Below are 19,763 nucleotides of genomic sequence, written 5' to 3'. Positions count from 1 at the left end.
AATCATTCAAGAGTCATCTAATTATGATGAAAATGACAGGTGGAAACACAAGCACCCGAAAGCAGCTCTGCTCATTGGTACAAGCGCTCCCACACCGCCCTAATTTGGGCAAGCCAAGTGCTGGATAATCTCTTATTAAATAAACCCAACTGCTTAGAGATGAAGGGATTATAATCCAGGGGACTGAGATCCATCCAGCCACAAAAAGTTATCAGTCAGAAACCTTTGGAGGCTGTGTGCGTCTCACACATTGCACATATTGCCGGCGTACCCCTGCCTGGCATATACTAAGTATTATGTTCATGCAACTTACCATTCTATGGGCAAAACAGAAAGATCTATAAATAAATCTCTGAACATCAAGACGACATCTGGCTAATCAAACCTCATGGCCTGGCACAACGTAGAAGTGAAAACATTAACCACAGGATTCAATGGGAAAACATCAAGCTGCTGCACAGAACCATATATAAACAGGAATGTTTATACAAAGAAAGTGCTGAAGCCCTACTTTACGAGCCTAACCTCAATCATAATGACTGCCTCGTTATTCCCAGAGTATGGGAAATTGTTATCCTCAATTGCATTAAATAAATTTATAATCTCATATATATTTTTTATAGGCCACATTAATTTTAATTATTTTCAGTTCGATAGTTTTAATTCATGAACATGTGACTGTTTACAAAGTGGGATTCCAATCATGTTTATCATGTTCATTTTTAGAAGTTTTGCTTTAAGAAATTACACATAAAGAAATGTCATTGCTTCCATTATTACTATGAATCCTTTTGTATGTAATAACTTAATCGCGATTGTTAAACTAATGTGGCCCATGAAATATGATGTTGTTATGTAAATATGTAAATGCATGTCCATATATGGCAATTTCGAAAGGCATGAGAAGTGTGATGTAATGTTCAGATTTCGATCCACAACCATATATGGAAATTTCAAGAGATGTGTGCATGCATACATTGGAGGTCCAGGCCTTTATAAGGTGAAACATTGAGAAGGACTTTGTCTTAGGATTTCCACCTTCTCTTACCTGGGTCTGACACCACGTGATGTCTGTTGTTGGTAATCCAAAGAGAAGCATAGTAGGTCAGAGGGTTCTCAATCATCTTCTACCTGGGTGTCTTCTACCATGAAAAATATTGTGTCAATCGTCAGGACATCTAGCTAAGAAAGAGCTGCATGTTGCCACCATGTTAAGGATCCTAAAGAGCATAGAATAATCGATGACTTGGACGAAGAAGAAATTTAGCAGGAAATCAAGAACAAGACAGCAGAAGGGAAGAACAACAAAAAGGAGCATTTTTGTGTAAGCTAAAGATTCATGTAGAAGACAGTGCTGAACAAGAATTGTAAGTACTTATGCATGCGATAATTCAAACAAGAATGTATATCAAATGTGTCTGTTTATGGATACAAGAAGATAATGTAAACTGATATTGAATTAAGCTTACTCAAGGTATGCTTTATTGTCAGTTTGTGCATATTTAACTAGCAGAATATTCTAAATTGTGATTTAACTTTAAGGGAAGAAACATAGAACTAAGTCTGAATCAGGATGAATTCAAACTGACAAAGACTTGCAATGGAATTTGTGTGCGTGTGTGTGTGTGTGTGTGTGTGTGTGTGTGTGTGTGTTAATGTGGAGATCAGACTGTAAATATTCCATTTTGATTTAATTAAATGTTTTGTGAACTGATTCTGTCAATGCATTATCCTGAAAATTTCAAACCTGCATAAGATACAGTTTAAGTGATAAATATTCAAGCCACGACTAATTAAAGGTAAACTCATATTCGTAAATTTAGGGACACAAAAACACACGTGTTGAACAGATTATTTTTCAAACATTTATCAAAAACGGATACAGAAAAAAAACTATTCACAAGATCCTCCATAAAGATACCAGTAAGAACAAAAAAGATTTCAAGAATGCTATTGCCATTCCTTATGTTAGAGGCATTTCTGAAAAAATAGACAGAACACTTCGCAAATACAACATTAAAACCACCTTTAAACCCCCAAATAAGTTAAGACACCTACTCAGTTCTTCTAAGGATCCTCTTCCACACCCAGGGGTATACAAAACACAATGCACACGTAACATACCATACATAGGGGAAACAGGGCGAACTATCCCAATCAGACAAAACGAACACAAATGACACATTAAATACCTCCATTTTGGTAAAACCGGCCTTTCTGACCACGCACTCCAAACATATCACAAAATTGACTGGAAAAATACCAAGTCCCTACACTGCACCAAAACCTGGTTTGAGAGAAAATTTCAAGAGTCATGTGAAATGCTCAACCACAACCCAAATCTCAACAAAAATGATGGATCCTCCACATTTCAAGAATGTGGAGGATCCATCTACAACCTGTATAACAACCTAAACTAGCCTTAGAAAAATCCCACTACAAGAAGACAACCTGGTGAAGGGTTTGTAACATTCAACAAGCAACTGAAAGAAATCATTTTATAACAATCAGAACTATCTAAAAGAATATTAATACACGAGGACTTTAGCAGTTTATTGTAGTTGTATTTATTTATTTATTTATATATATATTTTTTTCTTTTTTTAATTTATTTTATTTTATTTATTTTTTTTTTATTTTTTTTTTATCACTAGAGGTTTGGCTAGGAAAAAGGATTTATTAACTACGTAGATTTAGTTTACTGGTATACAGGGCATGAGCATGTAGCTTGGTTCCTTATACAGTTGTATTCTTCTGATGATGACCTCGATATAGGGGTCGAAACGTCAAGTTTTATTTTATTAGTAATTAATAAAATAATCTTAAAAGAAATAATTAAAGGTAAAGATTAACCTAAGCGGGTGGAATGCTAGCAATATCTGCTTTGTCTTTAGTTTAAAATCTTATAATCTCCCACTCAATACATAGTCTAACTGGCACAGTTGTAAAACAAATTTGTTAGAATACAGTGTGAGAAAATAGGATCTAGTAGAAATAAATAAATGGTAGGAGTGGACCATTCATGACAATTCACGAAGTTTTAAATAAAGAACACAAAGATGAAGCAGGGTTAAGGAATACGTAACAGAAAATATAACAGTCTAACTGTCGCAGTCGAAAAACAAATTTGTTAGACTATAGCATGAGTGGGCAACTTCTTCGGTAATAAGAGCCGCATATAATACATTTTTGAATGTTCAAGAGCCACAGAAAATATTATTTTAAAATTGTATTTATAAATAATAAAAAATACAACTATATAGTAGTCCTACTCACCAAAGAAGAATATGTTCAATCTCTACTCACTGATGGTTTTGATTGATTCTTCAATGAAATTTGTCAAGTCAAAACATCGTGCTATCCTCACTAACAGTCACCTCACCGAGCTTCTTAGAACAGCTTTGACATCCTACCAGCCGTATCAAGAAGCTCGATGAGGTGGCTGTTAGTGAGGATAGCATGATGTTTTGACTTGACAAATTTCATTACAGAGAAGAGGGATTCACAGCAGTAAGTTGTACCAAAAACAGAGAGCAGTCAGAAGCCAATTTTTTGAAGATTGGGATAGTTTGCTTCTGGGATTTGTTTCCAAAAGTCAGTTACAGATGAGCATTTATGTACTAGCTTCAAACCCACATCTTCCTGCAGCTCAATAAGCTCTGTCTCTATTGAAGCAACATCCACAGTAAAAGGTGCAACAACAGGACATCCATCATTGATGACATCAATCACAAAAGGAAAAAAAAAAATCAGCTAACGCCTTTTTATTTCCGTATATATATAGAGTACGTGAGGCCGTTTTTTTTAGCCCTATCTAACTTTTCAAGACTGAGTGGGCAGTTCAATCTCCACTGGTACCTAATCAGAGATAGCTGGCCCAAGGCTATCACTAATTAATCGGCAAGCAGTGAAGAGTGACAGCTCAACAAGTGCCGCCATCTCGTGGTCCCTAACCCTAACACTCGTATTTAATGTCTGAAATAACGTGGGTTCTACGGTTGATTTTCTTGAGTTTACGGGACGAAAAATCAGAGTTTCTGGGAGAAAAAATCCGCTTGTCCGTGCCAGAGATCGACTAACTCGGGAACCGGTCGAAAAAAGGCTTAGAAAAATTTCCTCTAGTCGCCAATCAGACTCGAAATCAAGTCTTCCTTCATGCGGCCAAGCGCCATGGTGTGCAAACGCCACATCCACTGAGCTACACAGAAATTCAAAACATGCCTTTAACTTTTTTAGTTTCTCAAACCTATTCTCAAAATCATTATAATGTGTTTCTAAGTTTACAGAAACAATCCTTCATATTGTTTCAGTTGTTCGTATTTCCGTTTTATACTCTTCTGTTGCTCAGTCATTTTAAACAAGAGCTTTATAACTTTCACTAAAATCAATCTTAATTATTTATTAATCAGAAAAGTACTTATCTACACTAAAATTCACTAGTTATGTTCCGCTACCACCACAAGCATGTAAATTGTACGTATTGCATGAAGAGTGATGATGCAGAGTCCAGGCAACAGAGGCGGTGGGTAATGCAGCGATCATAGTAGTCACTTTTGGAACTAATTTTGCCAGGAGCGACCAGGTCATAAAATGTCAAAACAGTTTTACCAACCAAATACGATAATAAAATCCACATTAACAACCCTTTTGGCCGGTACCATTTAAAAGCTAAAAATGTAAAGTTTCAAAATATCTGTTTTTTTACTTATCTTTAAAGTATTTATGAAATAAAATATTCTAATATTGGTACATACTATACTACTATAGATTATTAATATAAAAGTTTAGAAAAAATGGCAATGAAAACCAATATTGTCTCAGGAGCCGCACAGAGTAGATTTGGGAGCCGCAGTTTGCCCACCCCTGGACTATAGAGTATGAGCAAAAAAAAGACATAGTAGAATATAGCCAACAATTAAGGCAGTCAATATTTAAAACACTTAAAGAAATAATTGAAGGCAAAGCAAGATTATTACACATGCACTCTACTGTTTCTTTATTCAATTCCTTATTATTGTTTATAGTTTATATGAAGTTGCATGATACATAAGACGAACTATTTACATAATAAATTTATTTTTGCTGTGGTGTTCATGTTATTTGTCTCTGTATTCTCTAAGAGCACAAGCTGACTTATTTGCTAGAAACTTTCAGTATGCTTCTTTAACTTCCTGAGTCCACCATGGAGTTCTGATTTTTCTATCTTTGCAGATAAATCACATTAAAACTGAATCAAAGATGGCAGGATGATCTTTGACATTAGCAGTACTACAAGCAACTAAGCTTAACAGTGAAAGAAGAGACTGGCTAACTCACCTTTAGTAGAAAAGGTCTTTCATTTCTTAAGATTCATAAAGATTCTTCATCTCTTAGATGACATTCAATACCAGGTCTTTCCAACTAAAGGGCAATGCCATTAACCACTATTAATAACTGAGCTAGAGGGATTACATCTATCATAACTAGACAACCACAGCAAACTACCTCCCACTATACAAAGAACAATTTACTGCATTCTTCCTCTAATATTTTGCCAGAAAGCCATCAGATACTGATCATCTTACCATTTTCCAGTTGAGTGAGGATAACCTAATGAATTTCAATGCAACAGAAACACAGTTCCATCTTATTTCTCCAAGAAAGATCTCACTTCACTTCTTCCTACCTTTTATAATACACAGATCTCCAGAAGATTGATTGATTTCTTTTCTTGGGCTGACTCGTACTTGTAACCTTTCTTGAAACAAGAACATTAAGTCCATCTCCTAATCAGCCTCAAAAATATGTTCACATCTGTTTGCTACTTCTCAACTGTATAACTCCTAACAATATATAAATTACAAATATGCCCAATTTCAGAAAATTGCTTTCACATCTGAAATGGTGCATTAAAAAGTTTCCATAAAAATGCTTGATGTTATCAAGAAGAAAAATGTCTGTTGAATAACTGATCCTTTCCCTCCTTCCATCTTCTCTCTCTTACAGATTTACTCTAATTAGATACATGCATGTTCTATAGTATCATTTGTCCTACTCAACGAAGCTGACCACCATAGTTCCTCCACACATGTAAAATACAAACAGCAGCTGATCAAACATACATCAGTATCATTCTCTCCTCTTTCATTCCAATGTATCTCTGTTCACTGGAACAGCCTTCCTACACTGTTTTTGGGATGGACTATAATCTTCAACTCTTCAAGAAATGGATCCTTCTACTCTCTTTAACCACTAGCAAAAACAAACGAGCACTGATATATTGGGGTAGGGGGGGGACATGAAAATCTGTAGTACCACCTCCAGTGAAAAGATCTTATCATATTTCTTAAGCACTGCTCTATATCTATTAAACATCTTTGTTCACTGAATTGTGACTGTTCATCATAATTATAGTTTTCAAAAATCCACTGTTGAATAATATTTATTAGATAAGTGATTGCAGATCATTATACACTGATAATTTATTAAAGACAAATTAGATGGCATTTAAAGAAATGAATAAAAATTCTAATTTATGCCAATATATTTTGATATGCCAAGATTACTTGTTTCTTCAGCTAACACATTACCTGTCTGTAGGTGGCTTTTCTTCACAATCATCTTTCAATAATGTATTCTTGAAATTTAACTCATCATTTGGAACATTTCTTGATTCCCAACACGGAGCTAACTTAACAGGTCCAGGATCAAGTAGTGTTTCTTGTTCCATGGGATTTCTTAAATCTAAAAAAAATCATTCAATTATTATACAAATGAATATATTGTTAAAAAAAAAATATATACATATATATATATATATATATATTAATCACTGTAGAATCAGTGGTCAACCTTACCTCATCCTTAAACATGCAAACTGGAATTATATCTAGTTAACTTAAACAGTAAATTCCTCCATTAAAGCCTGTAAAAAGTATGGAAATGATCTGACACAATCATAAAAAAAAGAGGCATAGCACAGTGATCCAGATGTATAGAGAAGTCACTCGTTATTACAGCATTTGAACCGAGGGTAACCGCATGAACTTTACAGTTATCATCTGTAACACATAACTCAGCATTCATTTTAAATTGTTTTTCAAAATTTTAAATTTGCTGAGTCACATGATTCATCATGCCTCAATAAATTTAATTAGATACAAAATATCAAATTTCATTACATTCCCCTCAGACAAAGCAGATTTATTACTTTGTAGTATATTGAAATGCCACTGTAAATGACTATATCATCATAATCATCAAATTCTTTGTATGTACACTCAAGGGGAATACAGGGTACAGTACTATAAACTTATAATGCTACATGAAAGTTTACATTGTTAGCAACTTCTGACAATTTTTTGTTCCACAATGATCTTAACTGTCAGGACTTCAATATTGTCAGGTATGTATTCTGACACTTCAAATTGCAATTCATGCATATCTTGGTCTTTTTCGGTGTTTTTGTCCTGCCATCCTGGCATCAAAATCATGTTTTGCTTAACTTACCTCTTTATTCAGCTTAAGCAACCACAGCACCGGAGATTAGTTCTGCTCACACACATTCCTGAATGCTAATAACATCCTTCTAATAATAATATCTTCACTTTTAATATGATTCTGCCATTGATGACATCCATCAACTATAGTAATTTATTTACAGACCTCTCATATCTATGATCTCCAGTCTGATCAAGTATTTTATGAATAAATATATTTATAAATAAATTATATATGGCTGTGAAACATTGACACCGAATGAAAAGGCATTCAATTTAGACAACACAATTTAGTATGGAAAGAAGTATGCTTGGTATCACAAGATTGGATCACAAAAGGAATACATGGATAAGAAATCAAACCAAAGTCTTTGACATCATAGGAAGAGTGAAACATCTGAAGTGGCAATGGGCTGGGCATATTGCTCGAAGACAAGATCACATGTGCTTTCACCTGTAGTTTCATTTCTGCCATCACAGTGACTTGCATGCTTGCAGCAGTAATGTAGTGATGAGCGATACAGTGATTTTTCAATCACAATATGAATTGATATTGCAGAATTTCTGCTACGTAATTTAGCATGTGAAAGTTGCTTTCAAATTGTAGTGGTGGATTATCCATGTTAGTAACATGGAGAAAAAAGACAGAAAATGTATTTCGGTAGAAGAAAAGATGGCAATTCTGCGACATGCAGATTGGCATGCTGGAACACGTGCATTTAGCAAAAGATCTTGGACTCTCCATGTCCACTTTGAACACGATAGTAAAAAACAGGTCAAGCATTGAACTCAATGCAAAGCAATCTGGTGCTATGACAAAAACAATCAACAATTAAAGATTTTTTTAAATAGATAAATGTAAGTAATTGTAAATTCATTTATTTTCAGTTATTAAATTTTGTAATCTAGTATGTAGAGTCACATACTAGCAGTAAGTCATCTTTTAGCCTTTTTTTTAAATATTTTTTACATTTCCTGCTATTTACACTTTTTTCCATCAGTCCCCTGAAAAGTGTAAAAAAGGGGTTTTACAGTATATAAATTTGTGAATAAATATATTTATAAATAAATTTTATATATATATATATAAATATTTTATAAATAAATATATTTTATTTAATATCCAGTTCCATAAGTTAAAAGCGATTAGTACTTGCATAGCTACTTCAGCATTTTGATTAATTTTTCTCTCATTCCTATGAATAAGAGATGTCCAACCAAACCAGCTTCCATAGTCTGTCTTTTTTATTGTTGATTTTCATACCAAATTTGTTACAGCAGTTACAAATTTACAAAGCAGCCGGTTCTCCTTTGCATGCTTGATCTTATTCAATAAGATCAAACATGACCAAAAAGATGATAAATAACAGTGACTATAGTGTGCACTCATTTTACATCAAACCATCTTTCTGTACCACTGGCTTGATTCTTACGGCTGATTTACAACTCAAATACAGTGACTGTATTGCTCAATAGAATATCCCATTGGTACTATATAATTATAATAAAATGAACAGCTTTTCTCTTGCCATATGTTCACATGTCCTTTCTGGATCTACAAAACTTAAATACAGATCCTTCTTATATTCCCATGATTTCTCAATTTGTCTTTAAGTGAAAATCTAATCCTGACAATTTCTATTTGGCATGAACCAAACTTATTCTCCTTCACATTTCTCTAACATAATTTTTATTAGTCTCTTCTCAAGAATATGATTATGCAATTCTTATTATAATAATCTGTAGGAAAATTGCTGAATTAATCACATTCATTTTTATTTGTCTTTATATAGATGGATACTATGAGAGCTTTATTCCAATAATTCAGAATTCAATCTGCTGAGATAATACTTTCTGAAATACAAAGTGCAAACAATGTAAAATTTTCACACCACCATATGTGAACATTTCTAGTTGAATATTATCTACTTCAGATACCTTTCCACATTACAGATTTCGATGTTTTTTTCTACCTCAAAGTAGTGATATATATTCCTTACTGCATTCCTCTTCAATAATTTTTAACACTATTCTGTCATTTCTTGTTTCATTCAACAATCTTTCAAATTATTTATCCCAAACATATGGATTATCTTCAATTTTCATGTTACTATTGTCATCCGTGTGTAGAGGCTTAAGTGCTGTGAGGACATCATATTGGAGGCTTAATGGATTGTATACAGCACTCAGAAAGGATTAAAACAGAATTTAATACTTCCTATATATTTCGTCTCAGTAAATGAGACATCTTCAGGGATTGCAAAAAAACTAATGTAACATCAAAAACAAATAACACACAATACTAAGCCCAACCATGTGGGTGACACTAAAGTCCTATCTAGGTGGAGCGCCCTCTAAGGGCGGTTGTAGGTGGCCCGGAATATAAAGTGGGAACTCTGGTGATAAGCATTTCCCAAATCTTAGGAAGCTTAATGCAACTATATTTGTTGAGATTTGGTTGGTTCCTGAGAGCTGCTGCTGATTCTAAGAATAGTCTCTCTTTTTTGAATTTGCTGTGGTGAAGCATGGTGGTTTTTTCCATGAGATCCTGTGGATTGTATCCAAGACATGGCCAGCCAAGCCTGACTGACCATAGTTGTGTTTGCAGATGTATGACTTATGTTCCTCCAGGCAGATAGTGGTTGATCTGCCTGTCTGTCAAAGTATGTCAGTTTACATGAACAGGGTACTTTATAGACTCCAGGCACTGAGAGAGAAGGGAGCTGATCTTTTGTAGAGTGGATAAGGGTAGCAAGTTTGCAGTGGGGCTTAAATGCTGTGTGTAGGTTGTACTTTTTTAAAATCTTGGCTTTTTTTCTGATGTGCCACGGATGTAGGGTATGGTGATGGCATTTCTAAACCCTTTCTGAAGAGAATACCGAGGAGAGGGGGAGGACCTGATTATTTTTTTAATACTGTGATCACTGTAGCCACTAGAGAGGAAAGTGTTATGTATGTGGTCAAGCTCAGTTGTAAGGGCAGTTCCACTGAAACAAATATTGTGGGCTCTCTTGGTAAGAGTTTTAATAATGCCATATTGCTGAGAGGGGTGGTGGTGGGAGAGTTTGTGAATGTATCTGCCTGTGTGTGTGTGTGTGAGAGTTTTCTATATACAGTGAAGGAAAGTGTACCATTGGGAAGGCATGTAACTAAGGTTTCTAGGAAGGGTAAACAATCGTTCTTTTCCTTTTCCATTGTAAACTGGATTCTTGGATGTAGGCTGTTGAGGAGACTGAGGAAAGAGTCTAATGCATCTGGGCCATGAGGCCAAATAGAGAACACATCGTCTACATATCTTAGCCAGATAGAAGGTTTAAGAGGGGCTGAGTCTATGGCTCATTTTTCAAATTCTGCCATATAAAAATTGGCAAGAGGTGGTGAGAGGGGGGGAACCCATGGCAGTTCCCTCTATCTGCTTGTAGATTTTGTTCTTCCAAGAAAAATAACCAGAATTGATGGCGAAGGAAAAGAGATCTAGGATGTCAGAAGGAAAAAAGTTTTTTAAGAGTGTTAACATATCAATTAAGGGAATATTGGTAAACAACGAGGAGATGTCAAAGCTTACTAATATGTCTGTGTTATTTAAGGTTAGATTTTCTATGAGGGTTTTAAAATGGGTAGAGTTTTTTATATAGGATATATGGAAAGTCCAGTGAGGAGGGTCAGAGAGCTGGCCAGCTGTTTTGACATTCTTAGAATGTCAGATTCTAATTCTAAGACTATTCTAAGAATCAGCAGCAGCTCTCAGGAACCAACGAAATCTCAACAAATATGGTTGCATTAAGCTTCCTAAGATTTGGGAAATGCTTATCACCAGAGATCCCACGTGGTTGGACTTAGTATTGTGTGTTATTTGTTTTTGATGTTACATTAGTTTTTTTGTAATCCCTGAAGATGTCTCATTTACTGAGACAAAATATATAGGAAGTATTAAATTCAGTTTTAATCCTTTCTGAGTGCTGTATACAATCCATTAAGCCTCCAATATGATTACTATTGTCATCTCTGGTTCCTTTGCAGTACACTTTCCTCCATTTCTAAACTTTCAATAGCATTCAGAATATATTGCCACCTTTCTGATATTTATCTTTTATATTCTTACCAAAGTCTTTCAGTGACTTTTTTATGTATATTTATACTAGGAGGGGATACGCCCCCCCCCCCTGGCACCTACAGTGACCAACACCACCGAGTTCTGGACTGGTAGGCTGGTTCTCCTTGAATTCTGATGAGTTGAATTTTGAAGACTCGAAAGGGAATTCTTCCCCCGCCCTGTGGCGCCTATAGTGCCCCCCCCCCAGTTCTGGACTGGTAGACCAGGTTTTTCTTGAATTCTGATGACTCGACACTCAGGATAGTCCCTGAGTTTCGTTTCAAAAAAACGTGACATAAAAAGGCTTATCATTTTATATATATAGGGTAGATATATACATATATTTATAGATATATAAATTGCTTCACTTTTTTTACATATTTTTTCTGTATTATCTCAGGAGCACGTGATGACTTCCTTGTAGGTAACTCTCAATATTCTTTCTTCCTTTGCAAGAAGAAAGAATATAAAAAATTCCCATCTTCTCTAATGTCCTGCACCCATCATGAAATTTGGATTTTCTATCTTTGCAGACAACTTCACCATGTAATACCTCTCTGACTCAATGTTTTTCTTCACAGTCTGCCAACAATTCTCTAAGAATGTTCAATCTTCAATTTCGGTCTTTCAATGTTTTCTAGAATAATTTTATATATTTGAGTCTATAGTTCTCAACAAATACTTTTCTTTTTAAAACTTTCTATATTTTTCTTTTAAATAGGATATTTATTTTTATCCTGCTTAAAACTAAATGGTGATCACTTCTTATTTCAAATTCCCTGAATACTCTTATGTCCTAAACTAGCATGAAGATAATGCATCAACAATAAAATAGTTAAACTTTTTATTTCTTGTACCTTCTCTCGGAGTGAATTTATGCACATCATAATGGTGGAACATGGTATCAGTAATGACTAGTCTGTTCCCTAAACCAAACTCCAGCAAGAACTTACCATTATTATTAGTTGAATTTACTCTTTTCTCTCCAAATTTTCTCAACATATTTCTTTAGGTTTGGTATCAACTTCCTACTCTTCTGTATAAATCTCCAAAAAGGACTAATAGTTTTATTTTTTAGGTCAGCTATCTTCTCTAATGACTTGAAAACTTCTACATCCTCCTTAGTAAAAGAAAGTGGAACCTAGTAGTAGAACCTTCTGTGGTATACCATAGGCACAAATGTCTCACTGTCTAATTCCTGATTTTGATGTTTGCCAATAACACTATTGGCAAATATTGTGGGGGGCGCATGACGAGATCTGTAAGTTGTATTTGCAATCTTCACAATGTGGACCTTGAATTTCAACTTGCTATCTAATAAAAATTCCAAGATCACTAACCTGATCAATTTCTTGTGGCATAGAAATTGATCAGGTTAGTGATCATTTTCTATGCTTAATTGAAAAAAAAATCCCACCAATATAATAACACAGCACTGGATATCTTATTACACCAAAGTGCATAACTTAACATTTACTAACCTTGAGTTGAGAGCCATTTTCACATGACTACAATTTCAGCCTATTCAAATCATTCAAATGCATGTTCAGGAATTCAGGATTCACAATCCTGATCACTTTGCAAATCTTTACATCATCAGTAAACAGCTGATGTTATCCTTTGTCACTTGTCAAATCCTTTTCAATATCATTAATGTAAAGACTGAATAACAATGAATGAAGAACTGATCCTTGTGTTACACCAGTGGTCACCTTAAATCTTGCAAACACAGCTATACATCACTAACTGATATCAGTCAGTTGCCATCGTTTTTCAATTCTATATTCTTCAAATTGTGCAACAGCCTTCCATGCTGTATCCTGTCAAAAGTTCATGGATTTATCTTAGTAAATCCATACTGTTTTTTCCAAGTATAGATCCATTGTTGCCATTTCAGTATATTCATGAGTTGGTCATAATTTCCTGCTTTATAGTTCAGCATGTGACTTTTTCTGAATGAAACATCCATATATTTAGCCACGTCCCAGATCAGTAGAGCATGCAGAGATTCTTGTACATAAGTCCAAACCAGAAGAACACAATTATCCCTTCATCATAATCAACTCTATGATTAGGCATATTTTCATCATTAACAGATGCATAACTTAGTTGCTATTAAGCATAGATAATCACCATTTTTCCCATCATGACTAGTTTCCCTGGTTCTCCACGTTAGATCTCTTATCAATAAATAATTTCTCCAGGCTCCTGATAACAAAATTTTTAGCAAATATCACATATTAAAGATGGAAATAGACATCAGAATAAACAAAGCTAATGTTTTCCAGAGTCAACTAAATAAATTTATATGGAATAAGATAGAAACTAGTAAACACACTGAGCTAGCTGTATATGAGAAAATGTTCAAACTTTAATTTAAGGATATGAAAAGCAGCTAGAAGTAAAACAGTCAATCAAAGAATAGAGACCACAGGTATGATAGGGCTGAGTCAGGAATATGTGAGCAGTGCTGATATTTCTGATAGTATGGTCACTTAAACAGAATGGAAGAGGAAAGATTAGCAAAGTAGGTGTCTGATGCAAAATTGTCAAGAAAAGGCCTCAGAGGAGGTCACCATAATCCTGGTGGATTGATGCAGTTAGAAGTGCCTTAAAAGTCCAAAATATAAGATCTGATGTGAAGCCTTGACAGGCACTTTCGTTATGGCAAGTCGGGTCTGGCAGACCACGCTTTGGATACCCCAGCACACAGGATCAATTGGAAAAAAACAAAAGTACTGCACAGAAGCTTCTACAAGTCAGAGAGGTTGTTCCTGGAATCAACAGAAGCCTTAAAACATACTCCAAACCTTAACAAGAATGGCTGTATAAATCTACCAAAGATTTGGGAGATAGTCATCCTAAGACCAAATTAATATTTATTTTAATTTTATTTTTTTCAAACTTTGGACTACTATTTTTCAAAAGTTTCAAGGACTACTATTTGGACTATTATATTTTTTTCAAAACTTTGGACTACTGTTTTTTTTTTTTATATATATATAACTTAGAAGGTGAAACATTAGGACTTTAGTCTTATGTTACACGCTGCAATTACTTATACTATGCAATTATACTTATACGTATATAAACTTATACAATTATTTATACTACCTCTGGAATATCAAGTATGAAGAAAGATTGAGAAGATGTAATTTGCAGAGTCTGGTGGACAGGAGAAAGAGGGGAGATATGATAGAAAACTACAAGTTGGTAAAGGGTTGTTATAGGATAGTTCTTATAGATTCTCCCCTGATCTCCCACTACAGAGAATAGTGAGAGATCAGGGGAGAACCAGAGGTCATCCCTGGAAACTATAAAGAGTGTGTGAGTAGAGGAGTGAGAGGCAGGTTTTTTTCATGCAGAGTTGTGAATGATTGGAATGCCTTGCCTGAGAATGTGGTGTCTGCAAAGAGTTTGAATGTGTTTAAAACATGGTATGATGAGCTGTGTGTGTGTGATAAAAGGACCTCCCAGATGAGTCTCTGACTCCATGAGGTCTTGGGGTGGTGGTAATAATAATAATAATAGTAAATACTAGCCCCACTGTTACACCGAATTGTGGTTGTCTCGCATTTGTAACAAACTTTGTTTGTGTGCTCTGAAGATGCTGGATATAATACCACCGAAATATTAGCTTTTAAGTTAATAAATAGTTTTTTTTTATCAATCTGTGTTTGCATCAATACCATTTAAATGCAATTCAACATGTGTGACGAACATATAAGCCTATCCACGAGTTAGTAATGTAATCTTTTCATATTGTACTATCATAGTATCCTGTATACACCTTGAGGGTACATATCAGGAATTTAATGATAAATGTTAAAAAACCTGAGAACATCTTTGAGAAACTGATTGGTTTTGAGTCTGTGATAGAAGGTAATGTGTAATGCACAGTACATACCTTCAAGATAGAACTGTGGCTTCAATCACTTCACATCCTCTGATATTAATCTCCTTTCTGGGCTTTTTATCCAGCACCACTGTTAGCAAAATGAATAACTAAATAATTACTAAAGAAAGAGCAATATGGCTTCATTTCAGCAATGTAAAATTACATAGGCAGAGTGTTGGTTCAAACAGTTGGTTCTCTTCAGAGATCAGGCAGAAACCTTAAGAGAGCAAAAACTCTCATTCAGTACTAAGGAAATCAAATGTCAGGGAAATGTATTTTCTGTAAGAACTCTTGATCGGTACATAAGTAAAAATAATTACTAAAAGAAAGAAAGAGCCATATGGCTTCATTTCAGCAAATATATGGATGCTTGGGCAGCACTCATATCTCTTAAGTAGTGAAAGCTAAGGCAACTCGAATGGCGAGGATTGTATTCTTGTAGGCTCTCAGGTCAATTTACGAAACTTTCATCATTTCTATAAGTATTTAGTTTTGAAATAATGTTGGATCTAATATCCACTTTGCCTGTGTAATTTTATATCACTGAAATGAAGCCATATGGCTCTTTCTTTAGTAATTATTTTTACACACCAACCGAGAGTTCCCTTACGAAAAATATATTTGATTTCCTTAGTACTGAATAAGAGTTTGCTCTCTTAGGGTTTCTGCCTGGTCTCTAAAAAGAACCAACCAGTTTGAAACAGCTGCCAGGCCAGTGAAACTTTAAAAAAATGCACTAACAAAAGGCAAATATATGGATGCTCAGGCAGCACTCATGTCTTTCTAGTGCAAGTTAAGGCAACTCTGATACCGAGGATTGTATTCTTGTAAGCTCGCAGGTCAATTTACAAAACTTTCATAGTTTCTACAACATTCAGCTTTGAAATAACGTTGGATATAATATCCATTTTGCCTATGTGAATGACTAAATAATTTTTCCTGGTTTAAAACAGCAGAAAATCTTCTTTGGCTTTTCTCTGGCTAATTCTCTAATGTTTATTAGTTTTCTAATCTGCATCTTGCTACGCATACATATGGTCATAGATATATTTTCTAATTTTACTATTCATTCATTTAATTCTAACTTATTTATTAATTTACCTCTTAGTATACAGTTTACAGTATCTTTGTTAACTGCTTTAACCAATCTTGCCAAAATTAATCTCTTTCCTTCAAAGCTAATCATCGCATGATATTAATATAAGTTGACAGCAGAATTTTCCATAATAATCCACCTTATAGCACTATATATCTTTTTTTGATTAACACCTTCCTCTAATTGCTGATTTCCAATGCTAACACTCCTTGATGACTAAAGTGAAACTGTCAATATGGCCTGGTTGGCCAAGTTGTTAGCGTATCCACTCTCCAGCCAAAAGGCTGCGGGTTCGAATCCCACCGTCGGCAAGGATGTTTATGATTGTCCGTGAAAATACTAGTGGTGGTGGTCGGCAGTAGATATTGGTGTAGATGATAAAGGTAGTTGCGGTTGGTGGAGTCAGAGAGTTGTAGAGTAGGTGCCCTCCCTCGATGAGTCTTTGGACTCCCTGGAGGTGTTACGTAATAACAATAATAATAATAATATGTCATTTCTAATTACATCAAATCTGAGGATATCAACAAATCCTATACCAAATCTTTATGTGAAAGATGCTGTTGAAGTAACTGCAGTACGTTTCAGATATAGCAACTTTCAAAGGGACGCCCCCACACATTGTATATAGTAATAATATGGCAACATACTATTTCAATACTTATACAGTTCTCAGTATCTCCAAAAGTGAATAGTTAAATGTGTTCTATATAAAAGCAGCTTGCATGTAAACTTTTGTTTATGCAAAGTTAAAATATCAACAGAAAGAAAAAAAAAGACTATAATTGCACAAATATACTGCATAAGGTGATTATCCTACAGGAATTTCAAAAATTCAAATTGCTTCTACATAATACTAACCAATATTACATTCCAGTAAATATAATCTGCCATTATAATCCTCTATTTTTACTGCCCAACCAATTTGTCTAAACATTTCATGACCACTCTCCTCTGTATTTTAGGTCTATAAAAACAATATATTTTTTGTCTTAAGATGAGATAGTATATTCACTCTCCAACCAACAGGTTGTGACCACTGAAGTGGCTTCATAAATTTCCATGTTTGGTTTCTTGAGAAGAGAATCCAGATTATATAACCCTTATCCCAGTGATAATATAGTACATGTTACTTTTTTCCGAGCTGGAAATAAAAAAAAAAAAAAAACATTCAGTCATGAAAAATCATTATACTGCAACTTTCATTTCCACCTGGAACAAGCATAATTTCTCTGTTCTAATTAACAGTACTCCCCTGTCCCCCTCCTTTTTCTCTCTCCAATCCTTAGGTTTTATATTTCATCATCTCTATTCTCACCTACTTTACTAACTAGTTTTACTAACTGCTGGCCTAGTTAGCCAAGCTGATTCCTTCAACCTACAGGTTATCCTTTGAATCCTGCTGTAGAATTCCATGTTTGTGAATGTAGTGGTGGTAGATGATTTTTGTTGGCTGGTGTGTGAGTGAGCCTTTCTGTACTTACAGGAGGCCTAAGTGGCTTAACAAAGCTTGACATTCAGTACTAAAGCAGAGTTTCCAGATTAGTTGAACAAAAGTAAACAAAGAACACTGGATAATGGACTACCACAAGGGTCAGTTCTGGCTCCCTTTGTTTTTAACTTATACATCGCAGATTTGCCTAATACAGCCTCCAAGAAGTTTTGCTACGCTGATGACATTGCTCTAGCCACCAGACACACCAATTTTACAACAGTGGAAGATACACTAACAAATGACCTTGCAGCCCTAGATGAATACTTCAGCAAATGGAGATTACGCCCAAATCCTAGCAAAATAGAAGTTTCATGCTTCCACCTGAACAATAACCAGGCTAACAAAGAACTCGTGGTCTACTTCAACCACAAACTGCTATGCTACAATGATTCCCGAAATATCTGGGCATCACTCTAGATCGAACACTATATTTTAAACCACATCTCATTAACACGGCATCCAAGCTAAAAACAAGAAACAATATACTGCAAAAACTATGTGGAACAACTTGGGGTGCTTAAGCAACAATGCTTCGCTGCACTGCTCTTGGCCTCATTTACTCTACAGCTGAATACTGCTCACCCGTATGGCTGAACAGCACCCATGTGTATTTGGTTGATGCCCAGCTTAACACCACTATGCACCTTATTTCTGGAATTGTAAAATCAACCTCAATCTACTGGCTCCCAGTGCTAAGCAACATCCTGCTTCCACACATCCGCAGATTCAACTTTCTTCTACATGAATACAGCAAAATCATGGAAATCCAAAATCTTCCAATCCATGAAGACATCCCACCCCTAGAAATAAACAGGCTAAAGTCAAGGCATCCTCCAATCTTAACAGCAAAAAAATCTTGCAGAGACAAGTTTCAACATGAAGGAGAAGTGGGGAGGGTCCTGGTGTAACACTTCAACAGGGATCTTCCATGAATTAGTGGACCCAACACAGAGACCTTCGGGTTTTGACCTACCTCGGAAAAATTGGTCTGCCCTTAACCGAATCCACACCAACCATGGCAGATGTGCAGACCACCTTTACAAATAGGGCATGATTGCCTCACCCAGGTGCGACTGTGGATCACCCCACCAGACAATTAATCATATTACAGCAGAATGTGTCCAACATGCATACAGTGGAAACCTGTCAGACTTCATCCATACTAACCAAGTGCAGTTGACTGGATAATCAACCTAGACATTCAGTTGTAGCCTATTCTTGATTCTTGAGTGTCTCTTTTATGACTGTATTATGTCTTATTATTGTACATATTATTATTATTACGGGCAACTCCAGGGAGTCATTAGACTCATCGAGGGATGTCCCAAATCATATTCATCACAACTATTCGACATTCATACAGTATCTATCATACCTCGCCTTAAAATCATTCACTGTCACAGCATCCACCACAGACTCTGGGAGTGCATTCCACTCATTCACCACTCTAAAAGTAAAGAACCCGGCTCTAACACCTTTACTAACCACACTTTCGCCCAGTTTCCATGGATGCCCCCTAGTCCTCCCACAACCAGCCCTGTTCTCAGAAATATCTTCTGAATTAATTTTATAGAAACCCTTCAGTAATTTGAATGTCTCAATCATATCTCCCCTCCTCCGCCTATCAACCAATTTTTGCAACCCACAAATCCTCAACCTGTTCTCATAAGGTTCATTCCACAGACCTGCTATCATCTTGGTCACTC

At 35.3% G+C, this 19,763-nt stretch overlaps 1 protein-coding gene across 3 annotated transcripts in view; it reads right to left on the bottom strand.

The window, feature by feature from the left end:
* Positions 1 to 19,763, bottom strand: part of Ent2 (Equilibrative nucleoside transporter 2) — a 419,356-nt gene that overhangs the window by 369,085 nt on the left and 30,508 nt on the right. For all 3 annotated transcript variants that reach the window (XM_090410153.1, XM_090410162.1, XM_090410178.1), the window contains one exon: positions 6,570 to 6,723. In XM_090410153.1, the coding sequence (XP_090266279.1) occupies positions 6,570 to 6,723 (154 nt within the window). The remainder of the gene's footprint in view (positions 1 to 6,569; positions 6,724 to 19,763) is intronic.

This window comes from Typopeltis vanoorti, chromosome 2 (genome assembly GCF_054136105.1).
Source record: "Typopeltis vanoorti isolate ZY-2024b chromosome 2, IOZ_Tvanoo_1.0, whole genome shotgun sequence".
In the NCBI taxonomy this organism is placed as follows: Eukaryota; Metazoa; Arthropoda; class Arachnida; order Uropygi; family Thelyphonidae; genus Typopeltis; species Typopeltis vanoorti.
Note: the sequence above shows the minus strand (reverse complement) of the source record. Positions and strands in the feature narration are given on the sequence as shown.